General features: G+C 35.0%; 1 protein-coding gene across 8 annotated transcripts in view; it reads right to left on the bottom strand.

Moving 5' to 3' along the window:
- Window positions 1-19,302, bottom strand: part of GULP1 (GULP PTB domain containing engulfment adaptor 1) — a 277,575-nt gene that overhangs the window by 110,513 nt on the left and 147,760 nt on the right. For all 8 annotated transcript variants that reach the window (XM_028479919.2, XM_024115603.3, XM_028479893.2 and 5 more), the window contains 2 exons: window positions 7,478-7,552; window positions 1,965-2,026 (listed from right to left, as the gene is read on the bottom strand). In XM_028479919.2, the coding sequence (XP_028335720.1) occupies window positions 1,965-2,026; window positions 7,478-7,508 (93 nt within the window). In that variant the 5' untranslated portion in view covers window positions 7,509-7,552. The remainder of the gene's footprint in view (window positions 1-1,964; window positions 2,027-7,477; window positions 7,553-19,302) is intronic.

Genomic DNA, 19,302 nt, shown 5'->3' with positions numbered 1-19,302 from the left:
AACAGATGGAGAGATATACCATGTTCTTGGATTGGAAGAATCAATATTGTGAAAATGACTATACTACTACCCAAGGCAATCTACAGATTCAGTGCAATCCCTATCAAATTACCAATGGCATTTTTTACAGAACTAGAACAAAAAAAATCTTAAAGTTTGTACGGAGACACAAAAGACCCCGAATAGCCAAAGCAATCTTGAGGGAAAAAAATGGAGCTGGAGGAATCAGGCTCTCTGACTTCAGACTATACTACAAAGCTATGGTAATCAAGACAATACAGTACTGGCACAAAAACAGAAATATAGAGATCAATGGAACAGGATAGAAAGCCCAGAGATAAACACACACACCTATGGTCAACTAATCCATGACAAAGGAGGCAAGGATATACAATAGAGAAAACACAGCCTCTTCAATAACTGGTGCTGGGAAAACTGGACAGCTACATGTAAAGGAATGAAATTAGCATACTTCCTAACATCATACACAAAAATAAACTCAAAATGGATTAAAGACCTAAATCTAAGGCCAGACACTATCAAACTCTTAGAGGAAAACATAGGAAGAACACTCTATGACATAAATCACAGCAAGATCCTTTTTGACCCACCTCCCAGAGAAACAGAAATAAAAACAAAAAGAAATTGCCAAAAGACACTTGAAAGGATGCTCAACGTCACTAATCATTAGAGAAATGCAAATCAAAACTACGAGGTATCACCTCACACGCCACCATCAAAAACGCTAAAAACAATAAATGCTGGAGAGGGTGTGGAGAAAAGAGAACCCTCTTGCACTGTTGGTGGGATTGTACATTGATACAGCCACCATGGAGAACAGTACGGAGGTTCCTTGAGAAACTAAAAATAAAACTACCATATGACCCAGCAATCCCACTACTGGACGTATACCCAAGAAAACCTTAATTCAAAAAGAGTCATGTACCACAGTGTTTATTGCAGCAGTATTTACAATAGCCAGGAAATGGAACCAACCTAAGTGTCCATCAACAGATGAATGGATAAAGAAGATGTGGCACATATATACAATGGAATATTACTCAACCATAAAATGAAATGAAATTGAGTTATTTGTAGTGAGGTGGATGGACCTAGAGTCTGTCATACAGAATGAAGTAAGTCAAAAAGAGAAAAACAAACACCATATGCTAACACATATACATGGAATCTGAAAAAAAAAAAAAGGTTCTGATGAACCTAGGGGCAGGACAGGAATAAAGATGCAGACATACAGAATCAACTTGTGGACATGGGGAAGGGGACGGGTAAGATGTGATGAACTGAGAGAGTAGGACTGACATATATGCACTACCAAATGTAAAATAGATAGCTAGTGGGAAGCAGCTGCAATGCAGAGGGAGATCAGCTCAGTGTTTTGTGACCACCTAGAGGGAAATGAAATTGAGTTATTTGTAGTGAGGTGGATGGACCTAGAGTCTGTCATACAGAATGAAGTAAGTCAAAAAGAGAAAAACAAACACCATATGCTAACACATATACATGGAATCTGAAAAAAAAAAAAAGGTTCTGATGAACCTAGGGGCAGGACAGGAATAAAGATGCAGACATACAGAATCAACTTGTGGACATGGGGAAGGGGACGGGTAAGATGTGATGAACTGAGAGAGTAGGACTGACATATATGCACTACCAAATGTAAAATAGATAGCTAGTGGGAAGCAGCTGCAATGCAGAGGGAGATCAGCTCAGTGTTTTGTGACCACCTAGAGGGGTGGGATAGGGAGGGTGGGAGGGAGATGCAAGAGGGAGGGGATATGGTGATATATGTATACATATAGCTGGTTCGCTTTGTTATACAGCAGAAACTAACACAACATTCTAAAGCAAATATACTCCAATAAAGATGTTAAATAAAAAAATAATAAATTAGCAATAATACTATAGCAAAATAAAATTCAATAATATCATATAAACTATTTTACCTTTGCATTATAGGGAATGTAATGTTTTGATAAAGCCTCTGGCGTATGCATCCATGTTTTGTCTGCAATGAAGAATACACAGTGTTAAATTAAATCACAGGTTCTAAGGGTGTCATATTCATGCATTTGAAAGGAGTCTGATATGGATGGGAGCATTTCTAATTAGGAGATAGTTTTGCTAAAATGAGAAATAATAACTAGTCAGATATATGAACAATGTAACCACAAAGTAATTATAGGAATCTTTTCTTAATATAAAAGTCTTTTCCTTTTAAAAGCTTTCTAATAATAAAACAATTTTGAATTTTTAAAGAATATTAAAAGAACATCAGTTGGGCAATGAGTAATTATATCAATTATGTGAATAATTATGTGTTATTTTTCTTATTTCATTTGATACTCTCATGAATAACAGATTATTTTTCTTAATTCGCTTTTCAATAAATAGTAATCTGCTCTTTTCTCATGACTGTTACTATTCCTTAGTATCAAGAATTAACTATTTAGTAACGGGAAATTCGAACATTAAACTAACAACTGCATTTATATAAAGATGAAATGAATCAATCTACTAAATTCATTTAAAAATTAATATAATATTAGGATAATTTTTTAGCCTCAATTTAGAAAAACATTGATTGAGGGTCCACTATCAGGAGCTTTGGATATAAATAATCTTAAATGCAGTAATTTGAAATTATTACACTATTTAAATTAGTGTAATAGAATAATAGAAATAAAAGTAACTAAAAGAGATTGTAAAGCAATTATACTCCAGTAAAGGTGTTAAAAAAAAGAAGATATCAAAAGTAATTTGTATTGTATATTATTGATAGAAATAGAAAATAAAATTTTCATTCAATTTTTGAATTTGATTTATATATTCCACATATCTTCCAAAAATATTTTGTGGAACATATAAGCAGGAAAAAAGCAAAACATGCTAAATGTTTACACAAATCAAATTTGCTGATTTTTTACAAACTGCATTTGTCTGTAATAAAACTTCTCAATCTTCAAATATGTTATGTCTTAAGTGGAGTTCTGTGAATATTTTACTCCTAATGGGAATTTTAAAATTTAGAATCAATATTATAAATAGAATAAAATCAGACATATATTTTACCATGAAAAATATTAAATAAGTACACACTAAAAGAAAATATCAGATTACTAACAAAGCAATTTTCAACATTCAATTCAGAACATTTAAAAATGATGTTAACAGAAACTAGTTCAGTATAATTAATATGGTCTGAAACTGGGGGAATGTGAAGACATAGAGAAAATGGGATATATTCCTGGAATTTTAATTATTTTAAACCATTCAAAGAATAACGCACTATATATTAAATATGTTTATGGGGTGCAATGCAATATTCACAAGAATTTCTAAGACAAAACAGGAGGGATCAATAAAAACCTGTGCCCATGATGAATTTTAGGGCTATTTCTGATTACTGAAGTGGATATGTGACAGCCGTACTTGGGTGAAATATTTTGAGAAGCAATACATCCTAGGCTTCAAAAAGCGGTATTGACATACTGACGCTGACAATAATGTATAACTCTTATTTCTTGTATGGATTTTCATTTTAACTATAGTTTTCTCTTTATGATTGTTACTGAAGAGTGATATGATTAATTCAAGAATAATTTGTACGTAGATGTGGAATATAGTCTTGCTCTTGTATATTAAAATAAATTTATTACAATACTGTATACCAAGATAATAAAAACACCAAAGACCTGCCTTCAGAAAACCTAAAAAGATATCTAGTTCCTTTTTTTTAACCCCTTAACTCAATTCTTCTCATGTCTCCTTTTCCAAGACACACAGCATAGCTCAGGAGGATGCAAAGTCTAACTAAAGTTTGAATACGATGGTTCATTCCAATCCTAAACCACTATTATTTGAAAACTCATGACACTGCCTTTGTTATAGTCTCGTATTTCAGTAACCTAGAAAGAGTTTAGGTATATCTAGCTGTTACTGCTGAAAGACTAAAATAATCACAATACTAAATTACCAGCGGATAAGCTGCAGTTACTACAATGACAAAAAATCTGCATCCACACACCAAGTGCTGACGATTTAATGGTTGTTCATTACAAACCTCTAGTATAGGTAATACACTTATTAAACCTGAAGGATTTCCAAAATGAGTCCTTAGCGTCATTCTAATTTATACTTTGGCAAAAGAAAAAACTGACAGGACAAAACTATATGTTAACTCATATAGATGTAGCTGACCTTGAAGAAAGGGTACAGATGATGGTCTTTGGTCACTATATGGACCCACAAAAGATAATGGATACATAGAATTGGTGAAGAAACAGGAACATAGACACTCTAGAATGTGTTCCCTTTCTTGATATTAAACTATAATCACTGACTTAATAGTGAACATTCACATAAAAAGAAAGGCCAACATTTCAAAAATATTTGACAGCTGTCAAACCACTCTGACTACTGGGTCAATAAATCTAGGTATTCAAATGTATTTAGATTAAGAGTTCATACAGAAAGATGCAGTAAACTTCATTATTCTTGTATCACCAGAGCTTAACATAGTGAAAAAACCTACTTTGAACATATTAATTTAAAACTAAATATTGATGGATGAATGGATGCATTTGAATAAAATTTTTATGAAAAGGAAAATATTTAAAAACTATTGAAATTTAAGTGCTTTTCATTATGACTATTTCTACTCATCACTTTATCAACTGATAAGTTAAAGAACATAAAGTGTAATTAGTTGAATAATCACATTTATTCACAAGCTATGTTTTATGCTTTTTTAACTAAATGATTAATTTTTGACATAATAAATAGAATATAAGATTTTAAAAATTCAAAAAGAAAGCTAACATAGGGAAAGAAAGAAGCTATAAAACATTCATTATAATTTAATCTATGAATCTGGGGTTAGATAATTTTTACAGAGCTTTTCAAAATAGTCCAAAATGATGCAATTCTAGTACATTCAGTTTTTTTCAGACCCTATGAGCAACTCCAATAACCATTAAAGCATTTGCAAAGAAAATCAGTGAAGTGCCTGGACAATTCAATCAAAGAATACCAAATTACTAATTGGGAGATTTAATAAAAAGAGAAAAAACCAATTATGTTTAGGTTTAAGATAATCTCTTTTCCTTGGGTTTCTGATTCAGTAAGGTTGCATGTAATAACCAAGTAAATTGGATATCTATGAAATAAGAGATAAGTTTTTAATGATAAAAGATGATCTTGTTTTGTTTAGAGTACAGTACAGTGTATGCTGATGCTAGTTATTGGAAAGATGACTTGAATTATATATTCTCTAGGGCTATAATTACAGTTCCTGATGGTCAAGTATATGAATTCTCTGATAAAATTCCAGTTTTACATCTCAAATTAAAATTCAACAAATAGTGCTACTGGTTGAAACTAGCAACACAGGTTCCAAGAAGTTTTCTTTTAACAACTGTAATTAACGAGAGAGTGTGAAGTGACTGGTGAACTTAAGGTAGAACTTCCCAGCATCAGGTTCTAACTGAACTGGAGTGAAATATTGATCAATAATTTTCTGATATGTAATCACTAGACTTGAAAAATAAGAGAAGTCAAAATAAATTTAAAGAGAATGCAGCAAAGCAGGAAATAACAAGGGCTTCTGCTTCTTGATTCTCTAGATCACTCTAATTTTCCTCATGGTTGTACTCCCACTGTCTTCAAGTGAGACAAATATACAATCGCCAGTTACTCATCTTACTATCCAACACTTGGGATTTCTCAGTGAAAAACCACTCCAAATCCTCTTCAGATAAAGAGTAAATTAGAAATGTGAAGTTTCAATTTTAAAACCATGGGAAAAGGAATTCTAAGCAAATAAAAATAAGCGAAGATATTGAAGTGTCTTTAAAAAACAAGGTAGTGTGTTTAAAGTGATGAGTTGTGATGTAAGGTTTTTATTGTCTTATTAAAAATACCTCTATATATCAGAGAATTATTTCTAGGTTTTTTACTAGTAAAGGGAATAAAAAGAAGCATGATTTTATTTTTGGTATATGTTTTAAATCAGAAGCAAGCTACAGACCACAATAAATGTCATTTTGCCTTCCTCTTATTCTGAAAAATAAGTAAAATAATAAATTCCCAGGGTTGAAAAGTGCCTGAAAGTTCTTCACATTACCTAAATCCCTACTGAATACATTAATCCTCTGTACCACATCCAAATGTTTGAACACCTCTCATTTCAGTAAAAAATAAAGGTGATACTTTGAATAATTCCATTTTACTTTGGTACAACTTTGTTGGAATTTTTTTCCTACATTTAATCAATGACCTTATAATTTACACTGATTTGTCCTTTATTAAAGTTAGTTCCATGACCAAATGACAGCATTCAAGTATTCATAGGTCTTCAAAAATTGCAAGACAACACCAAGGGTTCTCAGCCATGCTTCCTGTTGCATGGTTGAAAGTCCTGAAGTCATCTCAGCCTTTCTCAACCACGCATGTTACAGTGTGTCAATTCATCCTTAAAAGCAAGAACACACCGTGCCTGAGGGCATGGAGTAGAACAGAACAATCTATTTCCTGGTTCAAGACTGTTCATTATTCATCCATTAGAAAATGAACTGGAACCTTTGATAAGCACACTGATGACTTTATTCTTCAGCCATGTTTTACCCACAAAGCAATTAAGGTGCATCTTCCAAATCATAACAATATATATAAATAAGTATATAAATGTTAGAGGTTCTGGACCCATGTTTGGCAATTTACAATATCTTATTAAGTTTACAGTGTGGAATATGATCTAACTAGTCATTTCCCCCCCATATGCCTGTAATCCTACCACATCAGTTATCTCTTCCTACTTTCAATCACCTAAGAACTTGAGTGGCATCGTTTAAGTATTCTCTCCCAGGTCATTGACAGCATGTTAAACAGGAGAGAGTCCTGTGTCCACCACTAGAGAACTCCTTCTAGAATGGTAAGGATACATTATTTTAACTTTACTGAACTATATAAAACTATCAAATTTTTCTATCTTTCCTATGAGTGTATCAAGAAATATTTTGCCAAATGCCATGTTTTCCTGCCCCTGAAAAAAATTTCTGTACTGATAATTATGATATATTTATACTTATTTTAAATTCCTACTTTAAAATTAATAACAAATTTGGCCTCTTGCTATCAATTCACCTATCATGAATCCTTATTCATTATTCAATAAAAAGTGAAGTGCATGCACACACACACACACACACACACACACACACACACACACGAGTGAATTTAAATCACTATAGCCCATGTAAGTTCAGAGAATTTAGTACTATGGCTATGAAAAGTGAAGTTAGGACTAACTTCCTAAGTCAGATCACTTTATTTTTTGCAACTCTAACTTCATTCTAAAGTCACATGGTTTGATAATCGGAAAAAGTGATTTCTTAACATCTCTGCTTGATTTGCACAGTAATATTGAAATGACTCCCAGGTCTTTAATGGACACACTTACCTTTCTTCCTGCTAAAAGCACGGTTCATCATGAGGATCAACCAAATAGATGTTCAGTTCAATCACACTTTATATCCTATAAAATAAAGAAAATAGTAAAGCATAAATAAAGGAATGTTGACCAACCTCTTTTATGTAAATTATTTTAATCACAAAGTCTTTTTAAATTTTCTAGATGTTTAAAAACAGTATTTTGAAATATCCTGAAGGACAATGGGTAAGAATAAACGTAAGTACTCAATATTATGAGTGGCACAGCAGATAGGAACAATATATCAAATGAAATTCCTCCAAAGTTCCCTAATTTTTTGGTCTTTTTTCCTATTATATATCTTTCACTAATTATATTTACCTTCAAATTTAAGAATAAAGAAGGTTAACTTTTCCCTGAGCTTGTTGGCAAGAAGTGTGGTAATGTTTTGGGTTATCATTAACAGCAGTAGTGGATAAACAGAAGTCTTCTGATATAAATGGGGGTCATGCCCCCCAATCAGGCTATGCTTGGCAGCCCTGTGTCCCATGATGCTCCAGGCAGCTGCTGCCTATCTGTTGAAACCAAGGCAATGGCATACCTCCCACTCCCCACCCCTGAAGTCAAGGAGGGAGCCTTGATGATCTCTGAGTCACCTTCAGGATCATTCATTCCTAGTCTTGAAGAATAGTGCACATTCACAGCCAAATAGCTGTATGGTCCTGTCCTGTGGGATCTAAGAAATCCAAAAGCTTTTCTTCATTTCATCCCATCTCCATCTTCTTCAGTTGAAATTGGCAATGTTTTGCTAGAGTATCTGATTAGGTCTGCAATTCACAGAGATACTAATCTCATCAAAGGGCTGTTTGGCCATACCTTTGGTGTTCTCTGCTACATGGATTGGCTGAGAATTTTCCAAATCTTTAAGTACTGATTACTTTTTCCTTAACAAATTCATTTCCTTCTCACATTTTACTATAATCAATTAGAAGGAACCAAGCCCCTCCTTCAACATTTTGCTTAGAAATCCCCTCAGCTAAATATCCAATTTTATTGATTGCAAGTTTTACCCTCCACAAAACACTAGAACACAAATATACTTTGGCCAAGTTTTTTGCCACTTTATTACAATGATCACCTTTTCACCGTTGTTCAAAAAACATGTTCCACTTTTCCGAGACCTTATCAGAATGGCCTTTACCATTCAGATTTCTACCAACATTCTGTTCATGATTATCCACGTATTCTCTAAGAAGATGGAGACTTCCTCTCCAGCTCTCCTCTCACCAGAATCGTCTTTAGTAATCCCTTCAAAATACTCTTGGTTTCTTCTAGCATGCACTTCAAAACTCTTCTAGCTTTCCCCCATTACCCAATTCCAAAGCTGCTTCTACATTTTTAGGTGTTTGTTACAGCAGCACCCTAGTTCTCAGTAACAATTTTTATTTTGGTCTGCTCAGACTGCCATAACAAGATACCATCAACTGGGTGGCTTAAACAACAGATATTTATTCCTCACAGTTCTAGAGGCTAGAAGTTTGAGAGTCATACTTTAGAGTGCCAGCATGGTAGGGTTCTAATGAGGACCTTCTTCCTGGCTTGTAAACAGCCACCTTCTGGCTGTCTCCCCACATGACAGAAAGAGAGAGGGCACTCCTGCCTCTTCTTGTTCTCATGAGGACACTAATCCCATCACTGGGGCCCCACCTTTGCGAACTCATCTAAACCTAATTAGCTCCTAAAGGCTCTAACTCCAAATACCAGCACTCTGGGGGAGAGGGCTTCAACATATGAATTTGCAGGGGACACAAACATTCAGTCCATGACACTCTCCATAAATCTACATAGCAATTGAAGCACAGCAGAGAAATTAATCTTTATCATGAAGTTGTTATTGCAGTGAAATTACTGCTATCTCTGTCCTTGCACTTCTACTCCCAAAGAAAAATTAAAATAGTTAATTGAATTATTAAGTATTACTAGGCACTGTTTAGTAGACTTAGATAATGACACAATAATATCAATGTTATTCACCCCATACTTTACTTATCTTCTCATGATATATGCTATTAATACAAGATAGGTAGAGAATACATTTTAAGAATTTGAATGCCAAGATAATTATTCCATGTATATTAACAATATAACATGGTTTATTTTCTATGGTATGAAAGATATTACTATTATATATATATATATAACGATTAAAATTACTTCATTTTCTACAAGTAATTTATTCATTCACTCAGAAATTATTTATTGATCTCCAGTTCCAGGCACTCTGAAAGATGCAAAGAAATACAATAAGGACAAAATATATTCTGTATTCTCCCAAGAGTTACACTTCACCTAGAACCTAACAGACGTGAGTATTAATTGATCATATCCTCAAGGAATAAGTGAAGATCAAAAACTAGCAGAAAAGGAATATAATGTATCCAAATGTAAGATTCAACTTCTCTGGAAAAATAAAGAGACCAATACCATGATGTCTATTAATCAGCAGATCAAATTCAGTATGCCTCTTCACTACCCAAATCTCAGCACTTTTAGGTAGACATTTTCAACAATAGCAGACCATAAAATATAAAGGCATTTAATACTATATAATTTTTAAATCCATGAAATTAAATAATATTGTGCTTTTTAAATTAAGAACAATATAATATAAACTCTTTGGGGACATATAGACAAAAAGTAATAAACCTTAGAATAATTGTATAAAGTTCAGTAGGCCAAATAAGAAGAGTATAAAATAACAGTACCATTCTATGACCCTAAAACACCAGAAGGATTGTTGCCTGCTCACAAAACATATAGATATAAATGTCAATGAATATCAGATAAGCCATTCTTGTAATATAACTAAAAAACAGTAATTTCACTTTCCAAACACCATTCTTTAGTCTATTTATTTGATCCTATGGCACTCTACACTTCTTTGTAAAACAGATCTTACTTCCTCTCTCTATGCCCATGTATATAGTACAGTGCATGACACTAAGTCGGCATTCAATATACTTACACTTATTTAATGTATAACAATACATGCTTTGGGCTTCCCTGGTGGTGCAGTGGTTAAGAATCCACCTGCCAATGCAGGGGACAAGGGTTCAAGCCCTGGTCCGGGAAGTTCCCACGTGCCGCGGAGCAATGAAGCCCGTGCGCCACAACTACTGAGCCTGCACTCTAGAGCCCGCGAGCCACAACTACGGATGCCCGCGTGCCTAGAGCCTGTGCGCCACAACAAGAAAAGCCAACGCACCACAAAGAAGAGTAGCCCCCACTCTCCGCAACTAGAGAAAGCACGCACACAGAAAGGAAGACCCAACGCGGCCAAAAATAAATAAATAAATTTAACAACAACAACAACAAAAATACATGTTTTAATGCACTCTACAGTTGACATAATAAGATATATGTCATTATCAACTTAACACATTAATAAGTTAAGAAATACAAGTTCTATATAAACCTATTTTACTTCCATTTACAATATAATATAAATCTTTCTGTTTGGATAAACTTTTCGTAAAGATTGTTTTGGTGACTATATACACATGGATGCATCATTGCCCTATCATTAAACAACTATTATTTCGGGCTTCCCTGGTGGCTCAGTGGTTGAGAGTCCTCCTGCCGATGCAGGGAACACGGGTTCGTGCCCCTGTCCGGGAAGATCCCATATGCCGTGGAGCGGCTGGGCCCGTGAGCCATGGCCGCTGGGCCTGCGCGTCCAGAGCCTGTGCTCCACAATGGGAGAGGCCACAACAGTAAGAGGTCCACATACCGGGAAAAAAATAAAAACAAAAACAACTATTATTTCTAAATTTTAGGGAATAATTTACATTAAAATTATCTTTTATTCATTTTTCCCATAAAATAGCATCCCAGAGTAAAAATCACTAGGTATAAAGTATTACTATTTAGGTTTTCTATTTTTTTTTAACTAAACATAAAGGGTTTGTAACAATTTACATGGCCATCAGTTATATGACAACACTCATTCAACTTCACATTCCCCGGGATTGACTATTGAATATTGTGTGTCTCTGTGTGTATTTGCATGTGCTATACTTTTTATAATCCTGTTTTTAAAATATAAAACTCTTTAAGATTAACAGTGCCATATGGTATGAAAACATACACTGATTTCCCAATGGTATTAAAAAAAAAAGAACAACTATCATTCAATAAATAATCCAAACCTTCCTCAGAAATTTATGTTGACACCTTTCCATATATTAAATTCAGCTATGTAGATTTATTTAGACACTTTTGCTTCTGGCCAAGACAGAGTAACAGGCTATATTTCTCTTACCATCTGAAACACCTAAAAAATGAAACAAGAGGTATGAAACAATGACTGTTAAGACATTAGACATCAGGCAACAAAGGACAGTGATCCATGAGAGACGAAAAACAAATAAGGTAAGCCCTATGACTTCCCTGGCTTAATGCATGGAGAAGGTTTCCAGACTATGGTCCAGGGAGGTGGAACTCAGTTGAACCTCAGCAATCTCCCTGAGTTTTGGAGATATTGCTGAGAATGTGGTGAAATGAAGATGGCTATTTTGCAGTCAAGAGCACTGGAGAGGAAAGAACTCTACCGAAAGCACTAAAGATACCTGCAAAAAATCCTGCTTACAATTGAACTGAGTAATGATAACGACCCAAGATTGAGGAAAGAGCCACCCACAAAATTTAGAGAGAACAGTGCCTGTAGCTCACACAAGAACCAACAGCAAGGAAGGAAAATTTTGAATTCACAGAACTTCAATTAGATTACTAAGAAGAGTCTCACCTATCAGTGGTGAAAAATTAAGGCTAGAATAAATGCTGCTTTGGCCTCACCTGACAAATCTTTAAAAACAAGACCCAAAAGAATCAAACTATTTCCAAGTAACTTCTCTATATCCCAAACTATGCTCAAAAAGATTTTAAGGTTAATTAGCACCCAACATGGTAAAATTCACAATACTTGGTATGCAATAAAATGTGTGTGTGTGTGTGGGGGGGGTGTATGGCCATATATATATATATCACATGCAAAGAAGCAGAAAAATACAATCCACAATGGGAAGAAAAATTAATCAAGATTGATCTACAAATGACCTGGATGATGGTAGTGGTAGGCAAGGACATTTAGATATGTTCCATATGCTCAAGAAGCTAGGAGATAGATTAAACAGATACAAAAAAATCACCCAAATAGGACTTCTAGAAATGAAAACCACAATGTATAAAATAAAAAATATACTATATGAGATTAATGGCAGGTAAGACATTGCAGAAGAAAAGAGTAGTGAAATTGAAGACACAGACATAGAAATTATAATGCAACACAGGAAAAGAGTCTAGCTGGCAGGCAGAAAGGAAGAAACGGAGGGAGGGAGGGAGGGAGAAAGGAAGGGAAGGAGGAAAGGAGGAAGGAAGGGAAGGAGGGAGGGAGCAAGGGAGGAAGGGAGAAAGGAAGGGAAGGAGGAAAGGAGGAAGGAAGGAAGGAGGGAGGGAGGAGGGAGGGACAGAGGATCACTGAATTATGGAAAAACCTCAAGTGATTGAATAGTCCCTGAAGGAGAAGAGAGAGTTAGAAAAATATTTGAAGAAATAAAGACTGAAAATTTTTCAAATGATGAAAAATATAAACCCAGAGATTCAACAAGCTTAAACCCCAAATATGAGAAACAAAAAGAAAACAACACCATGACACATCATAATCATTGCTCAAATTTAAGAACAAAGAGAAAATCTTAAAAGCAGCCAGAGAAAAAGACAAGTACGGAGGAACAAAGGTTAGGATGGCAGCAGTTTTCACATCTGAAACCCTGCAAACTAGAAGACAGAGAAGCAACATCTTTAAAGTATGAAAAAGATCAAAGCTTGATCAAGAAGAAACAGATAATCTAATTATATATGGGGAAAGGTAAGAGTGATTTTTTTTTCCTAAGGCCCATTTTGAATTTCTTTATAAAAAACTATTATATACATTTTTGCTTTTATCTTTCTTAAGGATCCAGAGGCAAGTAAGTAAGTCTGGCTATATTCAAAATACAAATGGAATATTTAAACGTGATCAAGGAAAAAACTCATAATTCATAAATTATTCATAATGTATTGAAATATTACCACTCCAAGTTTAAAGCCAATTGGGGGTTTTAAATCTCCAAATAAAATTTTTTAAATACATTATAAACATTAATGGCAGATGCCATTAGATGAATTCTTTTAATCCCAAATTTTAAGTAAAAATCAGTAATCCCATTGACAAAACAGCATGAGGCCACTTGGTATTCATTTACTCTATAAATTTAACCTTCTTAGGCCTAATTTTAAAACAAGTTTGAAGCCAACAATCATTTTTCTAAAATAAATCCAGCATATCCAAGTTTGAAAACTATTTACCAAAGGAAATCCACAGATATTTATAATTTAGTTTAGAAGAAGTTTAGGGTGACTTTTTAATGAATGGCAGTTTCCTGCTTTGCAACCTGCTGCCCAAGCTCTTGTTTTAAAAAATTGTCACACTGTTATGACTAAAGAAACTCTATATGGTATGAATATTAAAAGCTGTAAAGCAGCTGGCTCTGGATTTCATTTTTATCCTTATAAGTACATTTAATATCAAATTTTCCTTGAATTCTTTCCAGGTTAAAAGAAAAAAAAACCTCAGTATTGATTAAAACATGGTTCACATTAATATGTCATATATCACCTTAAAATCCTGTTCACTAAGAGATCAGAGATGATAAAATAATGAAGACTAATGATTAGGTTTAGTTCTTTGCAGGATGGTAAATTAGGTGAAGTTAAAAAAAAAAGTTCTTTCTCGTGTGAATGCATGTAAGATGAATTTTCTTACTCTCAAAACTTTTGTGTGCTTTTTGAATACATAATCCAGGAAGGTAATCCTGAGATGATGTCAGACAATTTTAGATCCTGCATTAACTCCTCCACATTGCTAAATACTCTAAAGCAGTTGCTAACAATTGGAACTTCATTGCTTGCCATAGTAAAGGAAACTTCCAAAATCCTCCTGGGAGAACTCAGCTCATTTCTGACACTCTTCTGGATCTAATTAGTGTCTATTGTAAAGGTTCTCTGCTTAAAACTCCTAATTGTAAGACATCTTATAATATTCTTCTTCACTGTATTGTAGGACTGTAATTTGCAAAGGGCTCTTTGCTTTTGTAGATCATTTGAGTGCAGCCAAGAAAACTAACCAGTGCACAAACAGACATTTCACAGAAGTCACATGATACGTGTTTAAGAGGCTATACATTTAGAATTTACTAAGAAATAGCAGCATTAGTGTTTTCGAAATTCCTTAACTTGGGATATAAATGCTTATCGTTATTTTCATTTTTTTATATAATATTGACCCGTATCTCTTAACACTCATAAAAAAATCCTTCACCCTTCCAAAAAGATACATTTCAAGACCACGTTATTTGACAAGCATTATAGGAGTGTAAAAGTAAAAACAAGTAGCACATGGTCCCTGCCTTCAAGGAACTTATCATCTTTTTTTTGAGGGGGGGGTTGTTTGTGGTACATGGGCCTCTCACTGTTGTGGCCTCTCCCGTTGTGGAGCACAGGCTCCGGACGCGCAGGCTCAGCGGCCACGGCTCACGGGCCCAGCCGCTCCGTGGCACGTGGGATCCTCCCGGACCGGGGCACGAACCCATGTCCCCTGCATCGGCAGGCGGACTCTCAACCACTGCGCCACCAGGGAAGCCCAGAACCTATCATCTTTGACAGGTAGGCGAGAATGGGTATGGGGCTCCATGGATAGGGACGAGCCCTATAAAAGAGGTAGATACCCCTAAAAGAGAGAGGAGGAAGCACGGAATGGCTGTTTCGTTCAGAGGGGCAGCTTCAGAGTGTATGTGAAAGTCACTTCCCAAATGGGCAAAGGCTAAAGGTGAGGCGGGGGGAAGGGTTTCAGGTTGTAGGGCAGAGCACGTGTGGTGCATGCTGATTAGAGCAGAGGGCTCCTAAGCCACACTGCTAACCGCCTTCTGGGAGCCATCCACTGGCCCTCCCTGAGGCTCCCAACTAGACTGTTGTGCAACACCCTTGACTAGGAGGCGAGGAAGGTCTAAGGACAGCTTTAGCGCTTGATAATGTGGCTAACTCTTCAGAATGGCTTATATATGAGAAAACCTTGACATACAGGGTCCAGAAATACCAGGTCTATGCAACAAAATTAAAATGGCCTGAATTTCTTCCAATGCCAAGAGTGAGGTCAAAATAAAGGCTACAAAGAATCAAAAAGAAAAATAGGCACATACAGCCTATTCTTACTGACACTGAAAGCTATGAAATTTGAACCACTTTATTCTAACAATAACATTTTCTATTGTAAGAGGATTTGAATGAAGTATATTCAAAAGTCATTTCCGGAGCTAAGCATTCTGCAGTAGTATCCGGGCAATAATTATGGCAAAGCTGGGACACCACAAAACTCCGTGCAGGGACTGAGTATCGGCCTGGTGGTGGCGCCACCACTCACCCCCTCCAGAATAAGGTTGTGCCCTTTCAACCAAAAGAGAGAAAGTTCCAGGGAAGGAGATGTAGTGGAAATCTTAAACCACCTGAGCAATCCCAGGGGCATGATGAGTATTCCAATATACTTCCACAAGTGTCTATAAAATCCTGAGCTATACTTTGGCAGGCTTGTAGCAGTGTGTTTCAATAACTAGATCGAGATATTTCATGAGAACTTCATCCAATGATCAATGAACTATTTCTCTCCCTGCGTTATCTTATGTTCTTAATGGGAGGTCAGTTACCTTTCTCTAAAATGAAATAATCACAACAATAAATAAATTATGCCAAGAGAAATATTTTTAAAGACAAAATATTGAAACAAACATTATTTACAAAACAATACACATGGCTCTCCTATATGTGGACCTAAAAATAACCTAGGTTTAGCTTTATTTTAGACTTTGAAGTTCTTTGTACAAATCCTACTCAACATTCTCCCCTTTTTTAAAACTCACAACAATACACTGTCTCTCCTTTTTATTTTGATTGTACACAAAAGAATTATATCTTTTTAAACCTGCTGTTTTCATCATTTCACCAAACACTTTGATATCCATACCCTAACTGTGAGTGAGAACTTGTGGGATCCCATTACTGAGGTAACATTATCTTTGGCAAAACTGTCTGAATTCCTTTGAAAGACTAGAATAAAACAGCTTGACTGCTCAATTAATGCTATTATAGTCTAGGACTCAAGACAATGGATTTTAAGACTAGAATTTGTAAAGTATATATTGTTTTAAGAGTCAGTTGATCTCTACAGACTCTTATTCAACATAGTTTTGGAAGTTCTAGCCACAGAGAAGAAAAAGAAATAAAAGGAATCCAAATAGGAAAAGAAGAAGTAAAGCTGTCACTGTTTGCAGATGACATGATACTATACATAGAGAATCCTAAGGATGCTACCAGAAAACTACTAGAGCTAATCAATGAATTTGGTAAAGTAGCAGGATACAAAATTAATGCACAGAAATCTCTGGCATTCTTATACACTAATGATGAAAAATCTGAGAGTGAAATTAAGAAAACACTCCCATTTACCACTGCAACAAAAAGAATAAAATATCTAGGAATAAACCTACCTAAGGAGACAAAAGACTTGTATGCAGAAAACTATAAGACACTGATGAAAGAAATTAAAGATGATACAAATAGGTGGAGAAATATTCCCAAATCCTTGTTTCCATAATACTGTGCTGCCCCCAATCTGTTGTTGGCAAAGTCTTTCTTTCCCTTTTAAAAGTAATGTAACATTTAGCTATCTGGTTTACAGCACTCCTCGTTTCTAAAATCTTTAAATCATACCGCTTTCAGCCTTCTCCGAAGTGCTCTCAACTTCCTGTGATGTAATTCACCTAGCTGAGAAGATGGGAATTCAGACAGAACACAGAAACATTGTAGGGTCTCTGCATACTTCTGGGATACCAATCCCACTTACTAGCGTTTGGTCTGCCTTCTTCATTCCTGTAATCATCCTTGATAGAGAAGACTGAAACAAAACGAGAGTTAAGGAAGTGTTCGTTTTCTTTGTCCTCCATTACCTGGTATTTTGTCGGCAATACTACATCCATTGCTTGGTGGTCTTTCTTCTAGCACTGCCAAAAACCCCTTCCTGATTTTTCTTTACATTTTCTGTCCTGCAAGGCTGAGCTCATTTTGAACTTTAGCCATACTGGGACTATTCTTGGATGCTTCACGCTTCTTTTATTCATCTTTAGTTGTATACTCTTCATTCCATCCTTCATGTAAGTTTTCTCTAGATCTGGGATATTTTTTTCAGAGTCACCTGTGTAACTTCTGACATGTCTCTCTTTTCTCTTTCTTTTTATGATCATTTAAAGGTAAAAAAAATTGTTAGAAAGTTAAAAATTCAGTTAAAATGTAAAACTTGTGCTTTTGGAGGTTTCCAAGTACTCTTGACCCATCTTACCTTCTCTTATATAATCTCAAGTCCCTTATAGAATCCCATATAGATTCCCCTATGGAATCTCATTTTCACATTTTTAAAGGAATACCTGATTATACCGGGGTTTCTCCTTTCTACCCATCTGATATTTAAGAATAAGAAGGTTGATTTCTGCTTATATTCTTGCTACTTCTATGACGACAGACAATTCCTTTCTGTTACTGTTTTGGTCTGGAATGGCACTTCTTCCAGGTAGTGCTGAAATGTCAGCATTCAAGTTAAGAACTTCTCAAATACTGTACTTTTAATCAAATAAAACTTCACATATAATTTTTGGTATCTGTTCCCATGACTACAGTCTTTCCCTGTGCTCATTTTCTGATCTATTAGGGACACATATCTGGTTGGTGGTCTCCCAAAAACTCTCAGAAATATTGTTTCTATATTTTGCCCTTATCCTCACCACATACACTTCAACTTGCTTCCATACCAGGTTCATTAGTTTCAACATAGTTGTTATAGGCAGAATCAACTGTATCTTCTGCCTACTTGACTACCTTTTCTAACCTGTCATTTCTTTGGCCTAGGACACGCTCCACTTTTTAGTCAGATCTTAAGTCTCATCCAACTAAGTCTCAATACTACTATGAGATCATATTTACCCTGCTAGTCTATCACTGTAATAAAATGTATTACCCATGTTTTTTAGGAAAAGATCTCATGATTTTAAATACTTTTTTACTAAAAACAAATGAATAGTCATATCTTAAGATATGCCAAATTTTGGGTGAAAAATATATATAAACTTTTGTTTATCTGTAATTAAGTTATAGTCTAGTGTTCTAACACACCATGCACATACATACATTCTTCTTAAGAAAAAACATTTTAGAGTCTTTACAACACTATTTCACGATAGATTTAAATTTTTCAATAATCACTTTCACACAAACTTAGCAGGTCCTTTTCACTCACTGAATTAGAAACTGTATTTTATGAATATTTTAAAAATTAATTATCAGTTTCGTGTATCAGATTATTTCTAATTTTCTTCCTTTAGGATTCACCAAAAGCCCAGCTACGCCGGACAATAGAATGTTGTCGGACCAACTTATGTAACCAGTATTTACAACCTACACTGCCCCCTGTTGTTATAGGTAGGTTAGCAGAGAAAAGTGCAATCATGATTCTCAGTGAAATATTTTCTCTGGTTTTAACAATAAGCAAGCTTTCTAGAGTTCAACACTACAAGTTATTTTTTCCTTTTAAGATGTGATCGAAAGGTAATATGTCTTTTTCATTGTTTACTTCCATTATCAGGTCCATTTTTCGATGGCAGCATTCGATGGCTGGCTTTGCTCATTTCTATGGCTGTCTGCATAATTGCTATGATCAT

The sequence above is a fragment of the Physeter macrocephalus genome, chromosome 2 (genome assembly GCF_002837175.3).
Source record: "Physeter macrocephalus isolate SW-GA chromosome 2, ASM283717v5, whole genome shotgun sequence".
In the NCBI taxonomy this organism is placed as follows: domain Eukaryota; kingdom Metazoa; phylum Chordata; class Mammalia; order Artiodactyla; family Physeteridae; genus Physeter; species Physeter macrocephalus.
Note: the sequence above shows the minus strand (reverse complement) of the source record. Positions and strands in the feature narration are given on the sequence as shown.